Raw genomic sequence first — 21,954 nt, forward strand, 5'->3', positions numbered from 1 at the left:
GGGCCATCAAAGACCTGCTGACCTCCAACAAGGTCCGGGCACACTTCGATGAATCCCTGCCGGTCATCCTCGCCTGTGACGCTTCCCCGTATGGTGTTGGGACAGTCCTTGGCCATTTCCTCCCAGACAGTAGGGAGGTGCCAGTGGCTTATTACTCCCGCACCCTGAATTTGGCCGAATGCAACTACGCGCAAATCGACAAAAAGTGCTGACCATAGTTGCGGGAGTAATAAAGTTCCACAACTACCTCTATGGGCAGCCATACACCATTGCCACAGACCGAAAGCCCTTGCTGGGTCTACTCGCTCCTGACCAGTAAACCCCACAGATGCTTTCGCCGCGGGTCCTGCGTTGTCTATTTTCCTCTCAGGCTACCAATACTCCCTGCAGCACAGGCCAGAAAAAGTGATGGGGCATACCGATGCCCTCAGTCGCCTGCCGTTACCTGCCCAAGACCCAGACCCGGCGCTGGCCCACCAGATCATATTCATCGAGGATCTCCCCGACCGATCATCGCAAGCTGCTGACATCGCCCACCACTCGGGTAAGGACCGCATCTTATCCTGCATCTTTGACTGGGTGGGGAGGGCGTGACCTACTGGCCGGACAGACCCCAAATTTACAGCCTTCTCCTCACGCCAGGATGAACTCTTCCCACAAGGGATGCTTACTCTGGGGCAGCTGGGTGGTGGTTCCCTTTGCCTTGTTCCAATGAGTTTTGAAAGCCCTGCACAAGACTCACCCGGGCATCATTAAAATGAAAGTGCTCACCCGGAGCTTTGTATGGTGGCCAGGAATGGACAGTGAGATTGAGGCCTGGGTCAAGTGATGCCAGGCCTGCCAGGAAACCCGGCCAGAACCACCCCGTGCCCCTGTGCAACACTGGGAATCCACCCACAACCCATGGTACCGGTTGCACTTGAACTTTGCAGGCCGCTTCCAGGGGCAAATATTCTTTATTTTGGTGGACTCATACACCAAGTGGTTGGAGGTAGTCCCAGTCACTTCCACCTCCTCCCGAGCGGCAATCCGAGCGCTCTGTAGGATTTTCTGCACACATGGCATCCCGGACACGGTGGTCACAGACAATGGAACGGCCTTCACTTCAGAGGAGTTCCAAGATTTTCTAGGTCACTACCTCATTGGGTACATCCGGTCTGCCCCGTTCCACTCAGACAAGTGGAACGGATGGTGTGCACCACAAAAGAGTCTCTCCGGAGATTAATTCATGGGGACTGGGACCACCGATTAGCTGCGTTCCTTTTCAGCCATCATGTGACCCCTAGTGCTACCACAGGTTGTAGCCCAGCAGAGCTTCTCAGGGGCCACCACCTGATGACCAGACTGGACCGTCTCCACCCAGATAGAGCCCCCAAACCTCGACCATCACCAGAGTGCCAGGAGGATTTTTTCCGGGAGACTCTGTATATGCCCGGAACTTTGGTATTGGCCCAGCATGGATCCCCGCCCAAGTAATCCAAGTCACGGACCGAGTTTCATATGAGGTCTCAACCGACGGGGGCCAAGTCCTGTGCTGACACGTGGATCAATTCCACCGCCACATGCTTCCTGCTGAGCCAGACGCTACATTGAACATCGCAGAAGAACCCCGGTTGGTGCTGCTGCAGGAGCCAGCGGGAGTCAGCGCCCAGCCAGACCACCAGGAATCGGAGGAACCCCACCAGGCACCTCTGACATCGGGAAGCCTTCAACTGCTCCACCACTGCAGCCTTCCAGCAGCCTGGCACCGGCACCCCAGAAAAGGGAACCAGACTCCTCAGCCATACCTGAGGGGCTTTGTCAGTCCAACAGGGAGCGACGGAAACCAGCACATCTTAGAGACTATGTTTGTTAGGTGTTGGAAAACTTTGGGGGGGAAGAGTGTTATGTATTGGAACTGGAGTTTGGCCTTAGGGCCAGCAGAGACTTGGCTGAGCTTGAGACCCTAAAACAATAGCCACCTGGATTCAGGAAGGAGGCTCATCAGCGATCGTTAGGCCAGCTATTAACCTATAGTTGTGTGTAATGGGATGATGGTAATGGGTTTTTGGGTGCGGAGGTCTGCATGCATATAAGCAGGGCCGTTGGTCCTGCCAGACAATTCTGTTCCTATCTGACTATGCTGAATCACTGAATAAAGAACTGAACTCACTATCTCTTGGGCGTCCTCATGCTTTGAACCCAGTATATTATACAAGTAAAAAATTTCTCTCAACTCCTTATTATCCTGGGAAGTTACTGATGCACTGGTTGGTGTACTTGAACCCATGAACCCAAAATACCCTGGCTTGAGCTCTCTTACCTTTGGATAGGTTGGTCATTTGTACCACCCCACTGAGCATTAAGGAGGGCTTTAACACATAGTTAGGGTTGCCAAGTCCAATTCAAGAAATATCTGGGGTCTTTGGGGGTGGAGCCAGGAGACTTCGGGGGTGGAACCAGGATATTAGGGGTGGAGCCAAGATCAAAGCTGTGACAAGCAAAATTGAACTCCAAAGGGAGTTCTGGCCATCACATTTAAAGGGACAGCACACCTATTCAATTCCTTCCTTCCATAGGAAATAATGAAGGATAGGGGCACCTTCTTTTGGGGCTCATAGAATTGGACCCCCTGGTCCAATCTTTATGAAACTTGGGGGGTATTTTGGGGAGAGGCACTAGATTCTATACTGAAAATTTGGTGCCTCTACCTCAAAAAACAGTTTCCCCCCCCCCCCACATCTCCAGGAATTCCCCTCACCCAGCTGGCAACCCCCTCCCCCCAAGAGGGAATATTCTCCTCCGAACCCTTTCCCCCCCTCCCAACTGTAGAAATTTTCATTGTGTCCCACAGGCCAGCCAGTGAGGGCATGCAGGCAGTTCCCTAGAACTACAATTAATTCCCAAAGTCCAGATTCCTGGAGGGGGGGGCTTAGGTCCAGCCGAGGAGGTCTTTTGTTCTCCACCCAAAGCAACCCCTGCCCCCCCCCCCCCGCGCATATCTAGGCATTTCCCATCCTGGCTGGAGCTGACCTCCCCGCCCCCCTTTACCGAGGCTCTCCAAATGGGCCGGCCATATGCCGCGCCTTCCCTCTGCAGCGCCACAAGAGCCTTCCGACCGCAGGGCCAGCCCGACTGCACGCCGCCTTCCCAGCCGGACTCTGCTCCCGGTGCCTTGGCTCTCTCCGGTCCCTGCCCCCCCGGCCTGGCTGAGCAGCGAAGGCTGCAGGGAGGCCACCGCTTGGTCCCTGTGCGCCTTCCCCGACAGCGTCCATGACGCCTGACCGGCACTCCTCCAGCCACCGAAGGCGAGGGCAAGGCAGGAGGCAGGGCCCCAGGGAAGCACTGCGGCTCGCCTCTAGTTCCAGCCACGCTTTCGGAAGCAGCAGCAGTGGGCAGCCAGCCGGGAGTGAGGCACACCTGTCACTGCTGCCGCCACCTCTGGAGCCGCTGGCTGGGCTGCCCTCAAGGGTGGGAAGGGAAGGGGCAAGGAGAAGCTGCTGGGATCGAGGCTGGGTGGGAAGGGCCGCCATTCCCCCCACTTTCCGGATTTTTGGCGAGCGGGGGAAAAGGCTCCAAATCGGGAGTCCCCAGCCCAGGTGGGGGATTTGGGAAGCCTACACATAGTACAGATGCGTGGTTAAATGCTGGCAGAGCACTGGGCGAAATAGTGGTCTGAATCTACCCCATGCCTTATAACTGCAATGCTACAAGAGACTGTGGTTCAAGAAAATAACTGAAGAGACACTGTGCAGCTTTATTCTTTCTCATAGTCCTGTATTTTTGAGGGGGAGGGGTAAAATGGCAATGTTTTCAAACAAATCTAATACCCACACATTTTAAAAACAAAAATAGTATAACAAAAAGGCAAGTATTCAGAATGGATAATCTCCAAGATTTCACTGTTGTAAATATTCATTTATTTATATGATTTTTATCCTGCCCTTCTTCCAAGGTCCTCATGGCAATGTAGTCTTGTGTTGCCAGCTGCCAGACGGTGGCTGGAGATTTCATGGGATTACAACTGATCTCCAGGTGACAGTGATCAGTTCACCTGCTTTGGAAGGTAGACTCGACAGCGTTATATTCCATTGAAGTCCCTCCCATCCCCAAACCCCACCTTCCTCAGGCTGCACCTTCAAAATCTGCATGTATTTCCCAAACCAGAGGTGGCAACCCTACCCATCCCTGTTTTGTCATTACAATACGTTTGTGAGGTAGGTTGGTTTCAGTCATGGTAACTGGCCTAAGTACAGCCAATGAACTGAAGAGTAGGCTCAGCCGTGCCACTAGGCAAACTAGGTAATAGCCTAAGGTGCCAGCCTTCTGGGGGTGCCAAATTGGCTCAGTGACATTATCAGTTCAGGGTGTGTGTGTGCGCCAGAAGTTAGCCTTGCCTAGGGTGCCATACAGTCTGCTGAAGGGCAGAGTAGGGATTAGAGATGGTGTGGTATAGTGGTTAGAGTGTTGAACTAGGACCTGGAACAAACAGGTTTGAATGCGGACTCTGCCACAGAAGCTCACCTGGCAACATTCATCTTCTCTCAGCCTAAGCAACCTCATAGGGCTGTTGTGAGGATAAATTAGAGGAGAGACATATGATGAAATAAGCTGATTCAAATTACCATAAGAAAGAAAAGCAGGATATACATACATGTTTTTGAGGACCAGAGTGATATAATGTGTTGGGCTAGGATCTGGGAGACCCAAGTTTAAATCCCCAGTTCACAATGGAAGCTTGCTGGGTTGCCTTAGGGCCAGTCACTCTCAAAGAATTGACAGGAACTGAAAGCTGCTCATCAAGGGAAACTCTGAAAGCAGCAACATCTTCTATTGCGATACTTATTTTTTCACTGTACGAATGAAAGGCAATTTATATGGAAGGAAATTAAGGAGCTCTCAAGGACACAGGAGTGAATGATAAATCTGCTCCTAATAATCACATGGTATAGGGCTGCCAACTCTGGGTTGGGAAATTCCTGGAGATTTTGGGGGTAGAGCCTGGAGAGGGCAGGAATTTTTTTCGGGCGGCAGAGGGGGGACAGCTTATCAGGAATAGGATGCCATAGTCTCCACCCTCCAAAGTAACCAGGGCTTTTTTTGCAGGAAAAAGTCCAGCAGGAATTCATTCGCTTATTAGGCCACACCCCCTGACATAACCACTGTTTCATACGGGGCTTTTTTGTAGAAAAAGCCCATCAGGGACTCATTTTCATATTAGGTCACACCCCCGATGCCAAGCCAGCCGGAACTGCGTTGCTGTGCATTCCTGCTCACAAAAAGCCATTTTCTCCCTGGAACTGACCTGTGTAGTCTGAAGATCAGTTGTAATTCTGGGAAATCTCCAGGTCACACTTGAAGGCTGGCAAACCTACAGACTGACCATTTCCTGCTCTTCTGGGCATAGCCTCACCTAGGCTTCCCAAACCTCCCGCCCTGGTGGGGGACCCCAGGATTTCCACCCTCTTCCCCCGCCCCCCCCCAAATGGAAGCGGGGGGGAAACAGCGTCAAGGAGCTCGCTTGGCTTCTGGAGGCGGCGGTGAAGGGGCCATGGCGGCCACCGAGATTGCGCGCCAGGTGGTGAGTGCCAGGAGGGCGGGCACGGGACCGGGGTGGGCCTCCCTTGGGTGGCTGAGCTCAGCCATCTTGCCTCCTCCGTCGTCTACCTCGCCAAGGCTGCCGGAGCCGGGGCAGCCTGGCGTGCGTCCGCCTGGCGAGCAAGGGGAGGCGACGGCAGATGATGCCGGCTCTCCAGCGGGCGAGCAAGGAGGAGGCGGCTGGAATGTGCGGGGATGAGGCTGGGTGGGCGCCCGCACGGCTGCTCCGAGGGCGCGGGACTTGCCTTTCGGAGCCAGGAGGAGGAGGAAGGGGGGGATGGGGCAGCCTCTGGGTACCCTGCAAGGACCCCGCGAGGACCTAGCTGTCCAGGATGAATGCCCATGTCCTCAACCCACACTTCCTAGGTCACACTGTGACAGTTCCCCCCTCCCCGCTCTTAGGACATGGCTGAGAAGTGTTTCAATAACACTTCCTTTGAAAAATAATCCATCCCACTCTGTTTTTTTGGAAAACTGGGCTGTGGACAGAACAGGAAGAAGTTAGTTACTGTCCAGGGGGTGTGGGTGTGAGTTCCCAAAAGTTTGAAAAAAATGTTTAATTTTTCATGAAAGAGAAAAGGGCTCTGATCTCAGTTGGAATCCCACCCTGTTTATACAGAGAGTTTCTATTAGCAGAGTCAACAGCGAGACTTCTGATAGCTCCCAGTCTCTGGGGGAGCTGTTTTTTGAGGTAGAGGCACCAATTTTTTAATATAGTATCTAGTGCCTCTCCTCAAAGTACCCCCCAAGTTTCAAAACGATTGGAGCAGGGGGTCCAATTCTATGAGCCCCAAAAGAAGGTGCCCCTATCCTTCATTATTTTCTATGGAAGGAAGACATTTAAAAAGGTGTGCTGTCCCTTTAAATGTGATGGCCAGAACTGTTTGGAGTTCAATTATGCTTGTTACACCCTTGTTCCTGGCTCTGCCCCAATGTCTCCTGGCTCCACCCCCAAAGTCCCCAGATATTTCTTGAATTGGACTTGGCAACCCTAGCCTCACCCTTTCATCCTTCTTTTCACATGGCTCTTGCAGTACAATTCTATGCAGGGTTACACCAGTCCACAACCACTGATTTCAGTGGGCATGTGCTTTTGGTCACATTTGGAGTGCAAGTGCAACAGAACCTGGCAGCATGGTGTTTTGTTTTGTTTGTTTTTTGAAAATGCAAACTATTAAGTATTCTAAAATTAACTTATTTATTAATATAAGCACAAAGACAATCTGTATTTTCTGAGAAGTACATTATTCAAAAAGTACATTGGGGGAAAGAAATGCTTAATTAAAAGCTGAAGTTTTTGGAATAATAAAGAAACTGCTCAGTGTAGGGATATTCAAAAGGTAAAGTGCATTCCCCTCCATCCTTAAGCATTACAGTAGCTTTTAAAATAGCTGCCGGGTTGGAACAAACACAAACAGACTTGATCTGAATGGCCATCTTTTCAAACAATTGTGTGTGGGGGGGGCGGCGGGGTGCAAATCTATGATACAAATCCAAGACCTTGGGGGAAAAAGCTAAGCAACATAGTTGAAAAGCCTCTGGGTCTGATGAACAATATCTCCATCAGGAAAATAGAATCTGTTCTTCAAACCATAAAGGTACCCTGTGAAGAAATGCATTTTTTTTCCTTTGGAGATTTGAAATGACCAAAACCTTCACTTTAAGTTTTAAATGTTTTTCTTTCTTTCTTCTGGGCAGAGAACAGGCAAGAAAGGGAAGAAGTCCATTCAATTGCTTTCCAGACTTATCTCAGCCCACCTTCCTACAAATGTTAATAGGTTTAGAAGACAATGGGATGGTCAAGCTTCTCCCCCCACCCCTTCAAGCAGGGAACATAAATTTATAGAAATTAAATACTAGAGAGACTTCAGGAAGGAAAACTATGTAGGCTTCAGGAAAAGTTTCTTTTTTTGACCCAGCCTGACTGGTCAGTAGGTGGAGAAACAGATATGATAAAAACGCCTTGCAGCAAGGAGGAGCTCTTCGGTGCTAAGTCCATCACAGAACTCTTAAGTCTATAAGAGGCAGTAGGCTTGCCAGTCTCCAGGTCCCAGCAGGGGATCCCCTAGTTTTGTAGGCTTCTCCCCACTGCCAGCCAGCTGGTTGCGAGGAGAAGCCTCACCTCAACACCCATAATGTGCCTTTCCACCTCAGAAGTCTTAGAAGAAGCTTGGAAACTTGGAAGGTGTGTGTGCTTTTAAATCCCACTAGGAGAAAGGCTGAATGGGGTGGAGTGAGCTGGTAAAGCCACATGGCTGTTCCCTGTGAAGCTGTGAGAAAGAAAGAGAGCCCTCCATTTGTTTTAGATTCCTTTCAGAAGTCATTTGCATAGTTTAGAACAGGGGTGTCAAACATGCAGCCTACGGGCCAAACCAGCCCCCGGAGGGCTTCAATCAGACCCGCAGGGCTCTCTTCTCCCCCCTCCCCTTCTGTCCTCACCCTGTGAAGCTCTGAAGGCTGCGAGGACCTTCCCAGTTCCTTCTGCCATCTCTTTGCAAAGACTAAAGCTGAAAGCAAAGCTGCAAAGAAAATGCAGAATGAATTTCCCACTCTGACTTCTGGACAGAGCACAGGTGAACAGAAAATCCACTCCACGTTTTCTTTCCAACTTTATTTATGTGTTTCAATGGAGAGGAACTTCGCAGCTTTCCTATGGCCAGCTGAAGCTTCCTGGAGTTGTGTCATTGCAAGCCAAGCATTGATGCCTTCAGCCAGATTTGTCTCTTTTCAGTGGAGTGAGAACTAGTACCTAGTGAGTACTCTAACTTAGGAACCCACAAAGGGGGATATGACACTGGAGAACCATTGATAAGCTAAGTAGCCTGCGGGGGGGAGCTTGCAATGCCTTGCCATTTCATGTTTTCCTGGGCTGAGAGCAGTTTATTTTTTAAAGTTTCTGCTGTGATCGTTGTGATTTTTCTTGATATTTTATTTTTAAAATTGCATTGCAAAATTCCACTACTCACTTCTTTCCATTTTAAACAAAATATTGCAAGAGTTTTAAGCATGTTTGTATTTTAAATTAAAAATTGATATATTTAATTGTGTTGACTTGGGTCCTCTATAAAGTCTATATCTCTGCTATCTGGCATTACATTTTAGGACATGCATGGCTCGGCCCCATAAAATCCCATTTATGTCAGATCTGCCCCCCCCCCAACAAATGAGTTTGACACCCCTGGTTTAGAATAAACTAGAACCTTTCATTTCCTGTGTCAGTCTGAAGAAGTTGGTGAAAATACAGCAGGCTGTTACATTGAGCAACTCCTGTGAGTAAATTGCTCCAGTAAGATCACAAAAGTGCGTGCTTGCAGACTGTATTTATTTTGGCTGCTTTGTGCATGTGCATGTGTTCATTTTCATTTAGTGAAAGTGCAGCCAGCTGCTGGAAGAACAAGGAAACGAAGACTGTATTCAGGGGAACTGCACTGCTGTATTGTTATTTATTTGTTTTAGGGAATGGAAAAGTCTGTTGGCTCCACCCCCAAAGTCTCCTTGCTCCACCCCAAAGTACCCAGGTATTTTCTGAGTTGGACCTGGCAACCCTAGGTTGAGACAGTAATTGACCATGTGCTGGAAGGGAACTGTGGTAGAATGGGCCTATTCCACGCTGCCCTCCAAGGTTTTCCCAGCACCTGGAAAGGCTTTTCTTTTTATCTCTGATAACCCACCTCCCCTACTTGACCTTTGCAGGAATTAGCAACTGGGAGGGTCAGGATTTCCAGCTTTTTTTCCAAGGTCTGAAGTCTTGCCTCTCTGTCTCCCACTGCCCAGAGTCTGGTCACCACAGGGACCTTTTGCTGTCTTGCATGCCTCTGGAGGAATAGCCACTTGCTGACTGACTGCCTTCTGCCTGGCACTCCTTTCAAAATAGCATGTCCAAGACAGTGAAGGTCTATGTGGTACAGAGAAGTCCCACCAGCATCAAAAGTTATACAGTATTAAAAAGAAAATATTCACAAACATACTTTTAGCACAGCACCAGATTGAGCAAGAGAGTCAAAAGAAATGGGTAAAACACAATTCCTCTGTACCTTTCTCTATATATGCACAATCAGATGTTAAAATATAGGATAGACTTCTTAGTTTATGAAGTTACAGATCTCTGCAGAGCCACAATTACCTTGAATCTTCCTCCAGGACAGAACATGGTTAAATAGCTGCCTCTTCCAGACCTCAATTAAGAATTCTGGAGTCAGCACCATAAAGGACCCTTCCTCTCGACTCACCTGAATTTTATCATCTCCTTTCCCCTCCCACTCACCTGGTTGGGCCAGGTCAAGGAAGCTTTTCCAGATGTTTCCAGAAATTTCCTTCCCAAGTCTTTCTAGTATTTAATTCCTCCAATCTCTGTTCCTTGCTTGAAGGGGGGGGGGGGAGGGGTTGACCATACTATAGTTTATCATTTGTATGAAGGTGGGCTAATGTAGGTCTGGAAAGCAATTGAACTAACTTTTCCCCCCTTTCCTGCCTGTTCTCTGCCCAGCGAGAAAGAAAGCAAAAACATTTTAAAACATAAAGTGAAGGTTTTGCTTGTTTCAGACCTCCAAAGAACAAATGCATTTCTTCACAAAGTTCAACAAAGTTTTATTTTTAATATAAGCTTTTGTGTGCATGCACATGGAAGCTTATACCCAGAATTTAACTTTGTTGATCTTAAAGGTGCTGTTGGACTCAAACTGCATGTCCTCTTCCAATGAAACTTCTGTTTGTGCAATAAGTTTTTCAAGAGGACCCTGCACAAACAGAAGAGGCAGCATATTCTGTCGGAAAGACTATTGAGAATGCAAGAAACTCATTCACAGGACCCAAGCTTATGGCTGATCCAGCTTCGTGCAAAAAATTAAACCATAATACAAAACTTAATGCAGCAAACGAGTCTGCACAATCAGGTCACAGTCAACTCTATTACAATATACTATGGAAAGAAGGATTCCATGTAGACTCCCCTAAAGGCTGCAATACCACATTGGACCTTTACATAGAATATTTCCACCTGTTAGGGCCAAGCTGAAATAATAATAATTTGAAAACAACACTGCTCAAAATCCAATCTCAGCCGCTTGGAGAAGAATGCCATAAGCAGTCTGAAAAATAATCCAGATATTATAATAAATCAAACTAACAAGAGAGGAGGAGCCATAGTCATAATGAACAATACAGATTATCCACAAAAAGCTGAGCAATAACTCTTAAGCACCAGTTTCTAAAGTCTACTTACGGTTGCAAGATTCGACTCAGGACTTTGGGGGTAGAGCCAGGAGACTATGGGGGAGCCAGGAGCAAGGGTGTGACAAGCATGACTGAACTCCAAAGGAAGTTCTGGTCATCATATTTAAAGGAACTGCACACCTATTAAATGCCTTCCCTCCATCTGGAAAAAAAGGATAGGGGAACCTTCTTTTGAGGCTCATAGAATTGAACCCCCTGGTCCCTGAAAATTTGATGTCTCTCCTCAAAAAACAACCCCCCTCCTCAGAGCCCCAGATATGGAATCAGTCTCCATAGGGTATAATGGAGTGCCCAGCAGACATTCTCCTCCCCCCTGCCTGAAGTGGCAGGAGGGCCTCCAAACTGGGGAGGGGGGTCCCATACCCCCAACTGGGGATTGGCAACCCTAAGGCCACTATCCTCAGACTCCACAAGTATCTGAAGAAGTGACAAGTGACTCGTGAAAGTTCATACCCTGCTACATTCTTTTTCATTTCACAGCAAAAAGTTAGTCTTTAAGGTGCTTATGGACTCTTGATCTTTTCTGCTGTTACAGACAGACTTACACGGCTACCCAGCTTGAGCATTACAACAGGTTTCCTGTTATTCTGTTTGACTTTCCGGAGTGTACAACTAGATTACAAGCAACAACAATACTAACAAGTGCATTTGAAAAAAAAAAATGACACAGAACACATTTAGAACACAGCCTGCCTGAATAGAATTTCTTTTCTTCACCTAAAACTTAAAAACAAACAAAAAAAACCTGAGAAGGAATCCATCTTGAATTTGACTGATGGAGGAAGGTTAAAGAAAAGCATATTTTTGGTATCAGTTTCTTATATTTTTAATAGGTGGTTCCTGGAATTTTCTTTAGAAGAAGAAGACATTGGATTTGTATTCCGCCCTCCACTCAAGAGTCTCAGAGCGGCTCACAATCTCCTTTATCTCCCTCCCCCACAACAGACACCCTGTGAGGTGGGTGGGGTTGAGAGGACTTTCACAGCAGCTGCCCTTTCAAGGACAACCTCTGCCAGAGCTATGGCTGACCCAAGGCCACGCCAGCAGGTGCAAGTGGAGGAGTGGGGAATCAAACCCGGTTCTCCAGATAAGAGTCCGCACACTTAACCACTACACCAAACTGGCTCTCTCTTTAACAACATCTTGACTGAAGTGGAAAAGGCAAGCAATTTCATGAACAGGAGTGTGCTCAGAGAAAGGAAACATGACTTTAAAGCCACATTTTCTCTTTTTTTTTCAAATCACATATAAAACATTTTTCTGAATCGATATTGGGACAGCATTAGATATCTGAATAGATACTGGGACAGTCCCATTAAAGAATGGGACACCTCCAGCCTTCCATCAGATAGTAATACCCTGCCACAAGAAGAGGGATGGTGGCTCAGTGGTAGAGCATCTGCTTGGTAAGCAGAAGGTCCCAGGTTCAACCCCTGGCATCTCCAAAAAAGAGTCCAGGCAAATAGGTGTGTAAAACCTCAGCTTGAGACCCTGGAGAGCCGCTGCCAGTCTGAGTAGACAATACTGACTTTGATGGACCAAGAGTCTGATTCAGTATAAGGCAGCTTCATATGTCCAATAACTGCAGTTCCTTCTTCTCCTAGGCTTAGCACCTTTATGCTGTTATTACTGTCCAATAGGGTTGCCAAGTCCAATTCAAGAAATAACTGGGGACTTTGGGGGTGGAGCCAGGAGACTTTGAGGGTGGAGCCAGGAGACATTGGGGCGGAGCCAGGAAGGGTGTGACAAGCATAATAGTTCTGGCCATCACATTTAAAGGGACAGCACACCTTTTTAAATGTCTTCCTTCCATAGGAAATAATGAAGGACAGGGGCACCTTCTTTTGGGGCTCATAGAATTGGACCCCTTGGTTCAATCATTTTGAAACTTGGGGGGTACTCTGAAGAGAGGCACTAGATACTATACTGAAAATTTGGTGCCTCTACCTCAAAAAACAGCTCCCCCAGAGCCCCTGAAACCTCCAGATCAATTCCCCATTATACCCTATGAGAATCAATCTCCACATAGGGAATAATGAAGTGCTCAGCAGACGTTCCTCCCCCCCCCCACCGTTTCTGACGCTCTACTCATGAGTTGCAGCCAACTTCTTCCAAGTAACACAGACACACCATCCCAAGAGGAAGCCTTTCCAATCGAAGACTGGAGCCTCCGGAGGGGGATAGTCACATGGTGGCTTTGGGGGTGGGCTTCCCCCCGCTGGCCAGCTGACTGGGGGTGGGAAGCAGCCTGGGAAAGTGGAAGAACCCCCGCTAGGACCTGGGGATTGGCAAGCCTACTGTCCAATGGAAGGCTTGATGTCTATACCTGGAAATTTTTTAGAACAAATCGTCGGTCAGTCTTTGAGCATTTAAAAAGGATGGCTGTGATCACTAAGAGCCAGCATGGGTTTCTCAATAATAAGTCATGTCAAACTAACCATCTCTCTCTCTTATTTTTAGAAAGTTACTACCTTGCTGGATCATGGGAATGCTGTAGACATAGTTTATCTTGATTTCAGTAAGGCTTTTGATAAGGTTCCATATAATATTCTTGTTGACAAATTGGTAAAATGTGGTTTGGATCCTATTACTGTTAGATGGATAAAACTGGTTGACAGATTGCACCTAAAGAGTGCTTGTGAATGGTTCCTCATCTTCATGGAGAGGAGTGACAAGTGGAGTGCCTCAAGGATCAGCCCTGGGATCTTTGTGTAATATCTTTATAAATGTTTTGGATGAAGGAATAGAGGGAATCTAAGTATGAAGCGCAATTTACAGCAATCCAGTTTCCTATAATTGAATATTTAACAAAATGTAGTATAATTCCACACAATCCTATCTATGCACAAATGTTATACTTTTAACTAACTTTTGGATTTAGTAGCTTTCTGTATTATGAGACAAAGTATCTCACATCATGTTTAAATTGTTTACTGTGAAATTGTTTCTTTTGTAAACTTGTTTTGAAATAATAATAAAAATACTTTTAAAAAAGAATAGAAGGAATGCTTATTAAATTTGCAGATAATACTAAATTGGGAGGGGTAGCAAATACAGTAGAAGACAGAATCAGGATACAGGATGATCTTGACAGGCTGGAAAACTGGGCTAAAACAAATAAAATGAATTTTAACAGGGATAAAAGAAAAGTTTTAAATTTAGGTAGGAAAAATCCAATGCATAATTATAGGATCAGGGAGAGTTGTCTTGAAAGTAGTATGAAAAGGATCTAGGGGTCTTAGTAGACCATACACTGAACATGAGTCAGCACTGTGATGTGGTAGCTAAAAAGGCAAATGCGGTTTTGGGCTGTATCTACAGAAATATAATGTCCAGATCACACAAAGCGATGGTATCACTTTGCTCTGCTCTGGTTAGATTTCATCTAGAGTATTGTGTTCAGTTTTGGCCACCACACTTTAAGAAGGATATAAACAAGCTGGAATATGTCCAGAGGAGGGCAACAAAGATGGTAATGGGTCTGGAGACCAAGTCCTATGAGGAAAGTTTGAAGGAGCTCAGTATGTTTAGTCTGGAGAGAAGATGATTGAGAGGTGATATGATAACCATCTTCAAGTACTTGAAGGGCTGTCATATATAGGAAGGCGCAGCATTGTTTTCTGTTGCCCCAGAAGGTCAGAGTAGAACCAATGGGTTGAAATTAAATCAAAGGAGTTTTGGGCTAAACATTAGGAAGAACTTCCTGACAGTTAGAGCAGTTCCTCAGTGGAACAGGCTTCCTTTGGAGGTTTGTGGACTCTCCTTCTTTGGAGGTTTTCTGACAGCAATGCTGATTCTGTGAACTTCAGCAGATCATGAGAGGGAGGAAGGGTTGCATCAGTGCACAGTTCTCGTGGTTCTTTCTTACACACCCAGGGAAATGCTGATTTCCACTTTGGGGTCAAGAAGCAATTTTCTCCAGGCCAGTTTGGCCAGGGATCCTGGAGGCGTTTTGTTTTTTTTTTTGCTGAGTGTGTGTGTGTGGGGGGGAGGTACTTGTACATTTCCTGCATTGTGCAGGTGGTTAGACTAGATGACCCTGAAGGTCCCTTCCAACTCTATGATTATATTATTCTAAAGACGTAAGTGAGGAGGTGAAGTGTAACGTACTGAGACAGGAGACGTTGGTAGGGCAACATGCTTTAATGGAGGCACGTTACAAGAGGAAGAACACGCGGGCCGGGCCCCGCTTATATACAATATTACATGTATTATATATATACAATGTTACATGAAGTACTTTGGTCTCTAGCCTATATGGTCCCACAAGGTTCCATTGTGTCCCCTATGTTTTTGAACATCTACATGAAACCATAAGGTGAGGTCATACAGAGATTAGGGCTGGATTGCCACCAATACGTAGATGATAGCTCTATCTTGCACTTCCAGTTGATCCCAAGGAGGCTCTAAAAAACCTTGAATTGGTGCCTGCTTGCACTTTTGGAGTAAAAAGGTAAAGGTAGTCCCCTGTGCATGCAGCAGTCGTTTTTGACTCTGGGGTGATGTTGCTTTCACAACGTTTTCACGGCAGACTTTTTATGAGGTGGTTTGCCATTGCCTTCCCCAGTCATCCACACTTTATCCCCAGCAAGCTGGGTACTCATTTTACCGACCTCGAAAGGACGGAAGGCTGAGTCAACCTGGAGCCAGCTACCTGAACCAACTTCTGCTGGGATCAAACTCAGGTCATGAGCAGAGGGCTCCAACTGCAGTACTGCAGCTTTATCACTCTGCCCCACAGGGCTCTTTTGGAGTGCATGTGGGCTAATCAACTGAACCCTAATCCCAACTAGATAGAAGGGCTAGAGGTGAGCAGGAAGTTTGGCCCAGGATTGAAAGTGTCACCTGTTCTGGATGGGGTTGCACTCCCCTTGAAGGAATAGATTCATAGCTTAGGAGTGTTCCTGGGTTAAGGGATACTGCCCTGGATAAGCAGGTCAGGTATACCTTCTACCAGTTTCAGCTGGTCAGCCAACTCCAGCCCTTCCGATCAGAAAAGATCTGGTTACTGTGGAGCATTCTCTGGTTACATCAATATCAGATTACCACAACATGCTCTGTGTGGAGCTGCCACTGAAAAAAGTTTGGAAACTTTATTTTGTACAGATCACTCCAGTCTTGGCCCATTTATGCTTGCTCCCAGTCTGTTCCCAGGCACAATTCAAGGTGCTGGTGCTGACCTTGAAAGCCCTGAGCATCTGGGAATGTCTTCTCCCATACAAATTTATCTGACCACTAAGGTCATCTTCAGAGGTCCTGCTTGGGGTGTTCCCACCTTCTGAGATTAGGCAGGTGGCAACCCGAAAAAGAGAAGTGCCCTGTGGTGCAGAGAGGCAAGTTGCAGTATTGCAGTCCAAGCTCTGCTTATGATCTGTGTTCGATCCTGGCAGAAGCTGGGTTCAAGTAGCCAGCTCAAGGTTGATTCAGCCTTCCATCCTTCCAAAATCAGTAAAATGAGTACCCAGCTTGCTGGGGGTAAAGTGTAGATGACTGGGGAAGAAAATGGCACCTCGTGCAAAGTCTGCCGTGAGAATATTGTGTTGTGATGTCACCCCAGAGTCGGAAACAACTGGTGCTTGCACAGGTGACTACCTTTACCTTTTTAATCCGAAAAAAGCCTTCTTAGTTCTGGCACAAAAACTATGCAACTCTCTCTCTCGTCATCTGTTCCCTTCTGTTACTGCCATACACCAGCAAGCGAAAAATTATTTTAATTCATCTGATGTTCCCTTAGTGATCCCCCTTCCTTAATTACAGTATATCTGTGCTTTTACATATGGATTTTAGCTTTGGCTTTAATTGTTTATGAAATGTTTTGTTCCAACTATTAGTCACAGTAGATGGTCCTGATCTGGCAGAAAGGGAGGTTACAAATTTAATTGCATATACTCACAAAGTCTGTGTGCCTTGTGGTAGGTTGGGGATGAAATGGATCTCTGTGCAGGTGATCTTGAAGTGGTCCCAATCAGAGCAGTCACAAAGTGATGGACATACATCCATGCCTCTAGTTATCACTCCCATTTTGAGCAGCAGCATCAGCTGAAGGAATTCTGGCAACCACAGCATCTTGCTGAGCCTATAGTTGCGGGTGCTTCATTTTCCTCTATGATCCTTCCCCATACAGGGACCAGAGGTAACCTCTGAGGGGGGAACACAAGAAAGCCTGTGCCTCTTCAGAAAACAGCCTCTATTTTCTTGTCTCTGAAGGGAAACGAAAGTGTAATAAGTAAAAGTGCAAAGACATTATTCCAGGCATATAACCACCCCACCACTCCCAGTCAGTGTATTCCAAGTTAACTCTAGTGAATACTGTCATCCCAAGCATTGGAACTGGAGTTTGGCCTTAGGGCCAGCAGAGACTTGGCTGAGCTTGAGACCCTAAAACAATAGCCACCTGGATTCAGGAAGGAGGCCCATCAGGGATCGTTAGGCCAGCTATTAACCTATAGTTGTGTGTAATGGGATGATGGTAATGGGTTTTGGGGTGGGGAGGTTTGCATGCATATAAGCAGGGCTGTTGGTCCTGCCAGACAGTTCTGTTCCTATCTCACTATGCTGAATCACTGAATAAAGAACTGAACTCACTATCTCATGCTTTGAACCCAGTACATTTTATGGGCTCTAACTTTAAATGTGATGAATGTATAGCACATGTTATAACAATATAATTATTAAAATTAGTATATTAAATGGACAAAACAATTACAGGATTATCCTAAAACTTACATTATCTCACAACCTGGCTCCCCTAAACACTAAATCTTAGAGGCATGTGCCCCTCAGTACAGCAAGGGATGCCAGCCTCCAGGTTGGACTTGGGGATCCCCCAGAATTACAGCTCATCTCCAGACAACTTCAGTCAGTTCCATGGGAGAAAATGGATGCTTGAAGAGTGGACTCTATGGCACTGTATTCCATGGAGCTCCCTGTCCTCCCCAATCTCCATCCACACATCTCCAGAAGTTTCCAGTCTGGGTCTGGTCACCTTACTTTCCATCCCCCACCAGTAGCCAGGGACCACCAACCCTATCACTTTCATATGGTTGCCAACCTCCAGGTGAAGCCTGGAGACCTCCTGGAATTACAACCAATCTCCAGAGGATAAAGATCAAATGGCTGTGCTAGAGCAAAGGTGGCCAAATTGTGGCTCTTTCACACATATTGTGTGGCTCTTGAAGCCCCCACTACCCTGTTGACTGGAAGAAGGCATTTCTCTCTTTAAATCACTTCCCCAAGCCAAGCCATCTGGCAGCTTGGAGAATGCATTTAAAATTAAAGTTGTTTTCTTTCCACCTCTCTCCCTCCCCCCACCTATTTTCCTTCCTCCCTCACTCCCTGTCTTGTAGCTCTCAAACTTCTGACGTTCATGTCTTGCACCTCCCAAACATCTGACGTTTATTCTATGTGGCTTTTTATGTTAAGCAAGTTTGGCCACCCCTGTCCCAGCCCTTGTAGTTTGTACACCATCTCCCAGTTCACCTTACCATCCCATTTATTACCTGCCATTTCTACTTGAGAGGCTCAAGTTCAGAGATCCCCATCTGCCTTGAAGCTGGTTGGCTAGCCTTGGCCCAGTTGCCCCCTCTAATTCTCAGGTATCGCGCAAGATGTTGTGAAAATAAAATGGGGGAAGAGAGAACCACTCAGGGTGTCCTGAGAGCCCTCAAAAGTTACATCTCAGGGTAGTCTCCATAACAGACTCCCCCCCTCCACCCTTTCCTGTTCATTTCTTTGGGTAGCGATTCTGGGAGGCTTTAAAAACGGCGCGATCGGAAGAAATTCAACCGGTGGATCCCGCCGTGAGGATGCAGTAAAACCTGCTCTGCTGAAAATTCCCCAGCTGTCGCGTCGGGGACGTTTTCACCCGCTGTGAAAGGCGCCCTGTTGCCACAGAAATGCCAATGGCTTGTAGGCAGCTGCAGCAGCCCCCCATGCCCCACCCGCACCTGCAGCAGCAATGCTGCTTCTCACCGGGAGTCAAAGTTCTGCAGGAGTCGCTGCCGACCCAGCGGGCTCTTCCGTGTGTGATGAGAAGCGAGTCGGAGGCTGCAAAGATCCTTCAAAGCCGCATCAGCCTCTTCAGGCAACACACCATCCCTTGGCCTCTCTGCAAGGCGGCGCTGGGGACATTTGCAAAAAGTCCGCTGCTCCACGCAAATCCGCCAGTCTCGGACGTTTAGCGCCTTCCCGTGCTGGCTCTCGGTTGACATCTAGTGGCGGCTGGCGAGAATGATCTAAGCAGGAACTCCCCGCGGGAAACGTGTGCGCGGCTCCGCACGACACGGGTATTTACCTGTCCAGAAGCGCCGGTGCGAGAGCATTCGTTGTAGGCTCTTGATAGGAAAAAGGATAATATGTGTGCTGCTGATTGGGGCTACAGAGTGATGAAGTAAACAAACTTTGCAAGTGTTCAGTGGGCCAGTGTGGTAAGATATAGAGAGCCAGAGGAGTCCAGCTCATAGTGTTGCCAGCCTCCAGGTGAGACCTGAAGATCTCCAGTTTTTACAACTGATCTCCAGGTGACACATCAGTTCCTCTGGAGAAATGGCTGCTTAAAGGGTGGACTCTGTGGCACTGTACCATGCTGAGATCCCTCCCCAAACCCATCCCTCTCCAGGTTCCACACTCCGAATCTCCATGTATTTCCCAACCAAGGGCTAGCAAACCTAGGTTTGAGCTTGTGGGCACTTCTGGGATTCTGAGGATCAGGGAATGGGCACCACCACAAAATGGCTTCAGCGGTGGGGTCACAAAATGGCAGTACTTGGGCCAGCCCCTGTAGCAAAAAAATTGAGAGTTGCAAGTGAAGCATTGCCCTGTGATGGAAGCCACTGCTTAGGAATGTGTGCTTTCTTGAGACATAAAGATAAAGCCTTCCTTCCTTCCTTCCTTCCTTCCTTCCTTCCTTCCTTCCTTCCTTCCTTCCTTCCTTCCTCTCCTTCCTTCCTCCTTCCTTCCTTCCTTCTTTCTTTCTTTCTTTCTTTCTTTCTTTCTTTCTTATCTTTCTTTCTTTCTTATCTTTCTTTCTTTCTTTCTTTCTTTCTTTCTTTCTCCCGCCCTTCCTGTAGAACAGGCTCAGAGTGGGTTACATTATAAAAACAATCAACAGTGAAAAGCCAATTTAAAATATATAATATCTAAAATTACAGAGTAACAATAGGTACTCAAATGGCTCTTTATTTTGAAATGTCTTTTATACCAGTGTGATGGAGGAAAGAAGTGGCCCTTTGGTGAGTGTCATGGTACCCATGTTGGGGATCACAGATATAATAGTACTGGGAGAACTACATATGCCATTTTAGCTTCTTTGAGAAAAGATGTGATAGTTAGTAGCAGTTTGCAGTTAGTAGTAGTTCATACCACTGGTATAGACAGGGGCTGTGGCTCAGTGACAGAGCATCTGCTTGACAGGCTGAAGGCCCCAATTCAATCTCCAGCAACTCTGTTTAAAAGAACCAGGTAGTGGATTATGTGAAAAACCTCTTCCTGAGACCCTGGAGAGCTACTGCCAGTCTGAGTAGTAGACAATACTGACCCTGATAGACCAAGGCTCTGATTCAGCATAAGGGAGCTTCATGTGCGTTCATGTGGTGTGATGGAAGGACTAGGACTGGTGGAGTGAACCAGACTGCCAGTGTATTTCACAGTTCTTCCTGCTAAATTGCACATATCAAAAGTGCTCATGAATGAGAGCTGAGAATCCTAGCAGCAGAGTTAAAACACAGCAGCAGATCAGTTTTAGACCGTTTAAAATTAAAACTCTCTTATGCCCCATATATCATGGAATCTCTCACTGTTCCTGGATTCAGAGCTTTAACATTAGACATTACCAAAGAAAATGGCTGTTTGTTCATTTGAATCATGCTGAAGCCATTGGAGTTCCACAAATGAAAAATGTGGCTTTGAATAAAAACATTAAGGGCCAGATCCAACTTTTAAAAATGTATTTGTATTAATATTGCTTTTCTACTTATTGGGAATCCAAAGCAGCTAATAGCATCATTCTCCCTATGTGCATTTTATCCTCACAACAACCCTGTGAAGTAGGTAGGCAGAGAGAGAGAGAGAGAGAGAGAGAGAGAGGCTAAAGGTCACCCAGCAAGTTTCCATGGCAAAGTGAGGATTTCAACCTTTGTGTCCCAAGTCCTAGTCCCACCACTACAGTCTCTACATTCTGCTATGTGACAGCAGAGAGACAGACTTATCCCCCTCACCCCCATCTTAAGTAAAGTGTCCAGTAACCCCAAAACAGCATCTAAAGGTCTGCAATAACAGCTACATAACCTCATGCTGATGCAAATCTTAGAGAAATTATGTCTATGGTTTGAGAGGCATATCTATGTTATTTGTGTCACACAGACTGCTGCAGTCACGTACAAGTGGAAAATCAGTGGTTCTGAGAACATTGTTAGAAATGTTCCCCTGTTTCCAAAAGGGGCGTAAGAATGCAATTCGGATCATAAAAGATCTTACACTAACTTTAGTGGGGTTCATATTTCACCACAAATATGTGCTTTTAATTGCCATTTTTAAAGTTTCATAATATTATGTTAAAAGTCTTTGCCTCCCCACCCCCAAGCAAATAACTTCTATTATTATCATATGTCAGCTCTACCACTGCAGCCATAGCACCTTTTCATAAACGCTATGATAAAAACAGGTCGATGTATAATCCTGATCTAAACTGTACTTGTGGTGAAACCCAAGCTGTTGAGCAGTTTATCCTGCAAGCCTGAGATCTGAGGGGAAAACAAAACACGCTCAGACCGTTGCTGCTCACAGCATTGCAAGGCAGAAGGGATTACTTTGCCTTGAGTAGGATTGGGAGAGGAATTGTTCTTTCCAACTTAAGCAAAGTGTGTCCATACATATACATATGAATCCAAGAGCCAGGAGGCAACAGCAGCAGAGGGCTTCGGCCTGTATGCCCTGCGGTTGGACCTCCTGAGGAACTGGTTGGCCACTCTGTGAGCAGGACCAGATCTACGTGTTTTTTGAGGGGGGGGGGATTAAAAAATGGTGCCCCCTTATGGGCCATTCTAACTTATGGTCCCATATAATACAATGGACTCCTTACCCAATTTGGCGCCCCTCCTCTATTGGTGCCCGGGGCAAGCACCCCTCTCTGCCCCCCCCCCCCAGATC

The 21,954-nt window shown here is 46.8% G+C and overlaps 1 protein-coding gene across 1 annotated transcript in view; it reads right to left on the reverse strand.

Moving 5' to 3' along the window:
• TSHR (thyroid stimulating hormone receptor) overlaps window positions 1–17,011 on the reverse strand; it is a 113,216-nt gene extending 96,205 nt beyond the window's left edge. The window contains exon 1 of the mRNA XM_060262023.1: window positions 16,703–17,011. Coding sequence (XP_060118006.1) covers window positions 16,703–16,875 — 173 coding nt within the window. The 5' untranslated portion in view covers window positions 16,876–17,011. The remainder of the gene's footprint in view (window positions 1–16,702) is intronic.
• Window positions 17,012–21,954: the final 4,943 nt, after the last annotated feature.

Source organism: Heteronotia binoei, chromosome 21, assembly GCF_032191835.1.
Source record: "Heteronotia binoei isolate CCM8104 ecotype False Entrance Well chromosome 21, APGP_CSIRO_Hbin_v1, whole genome shotgun sequence".
Taxonomy (NCBI): Eukaryota; Metazoa; Chordata; class Lepidosauria; order Squamata; family Gekkonidae; genus Heteronotia; species Heteronotia binoei.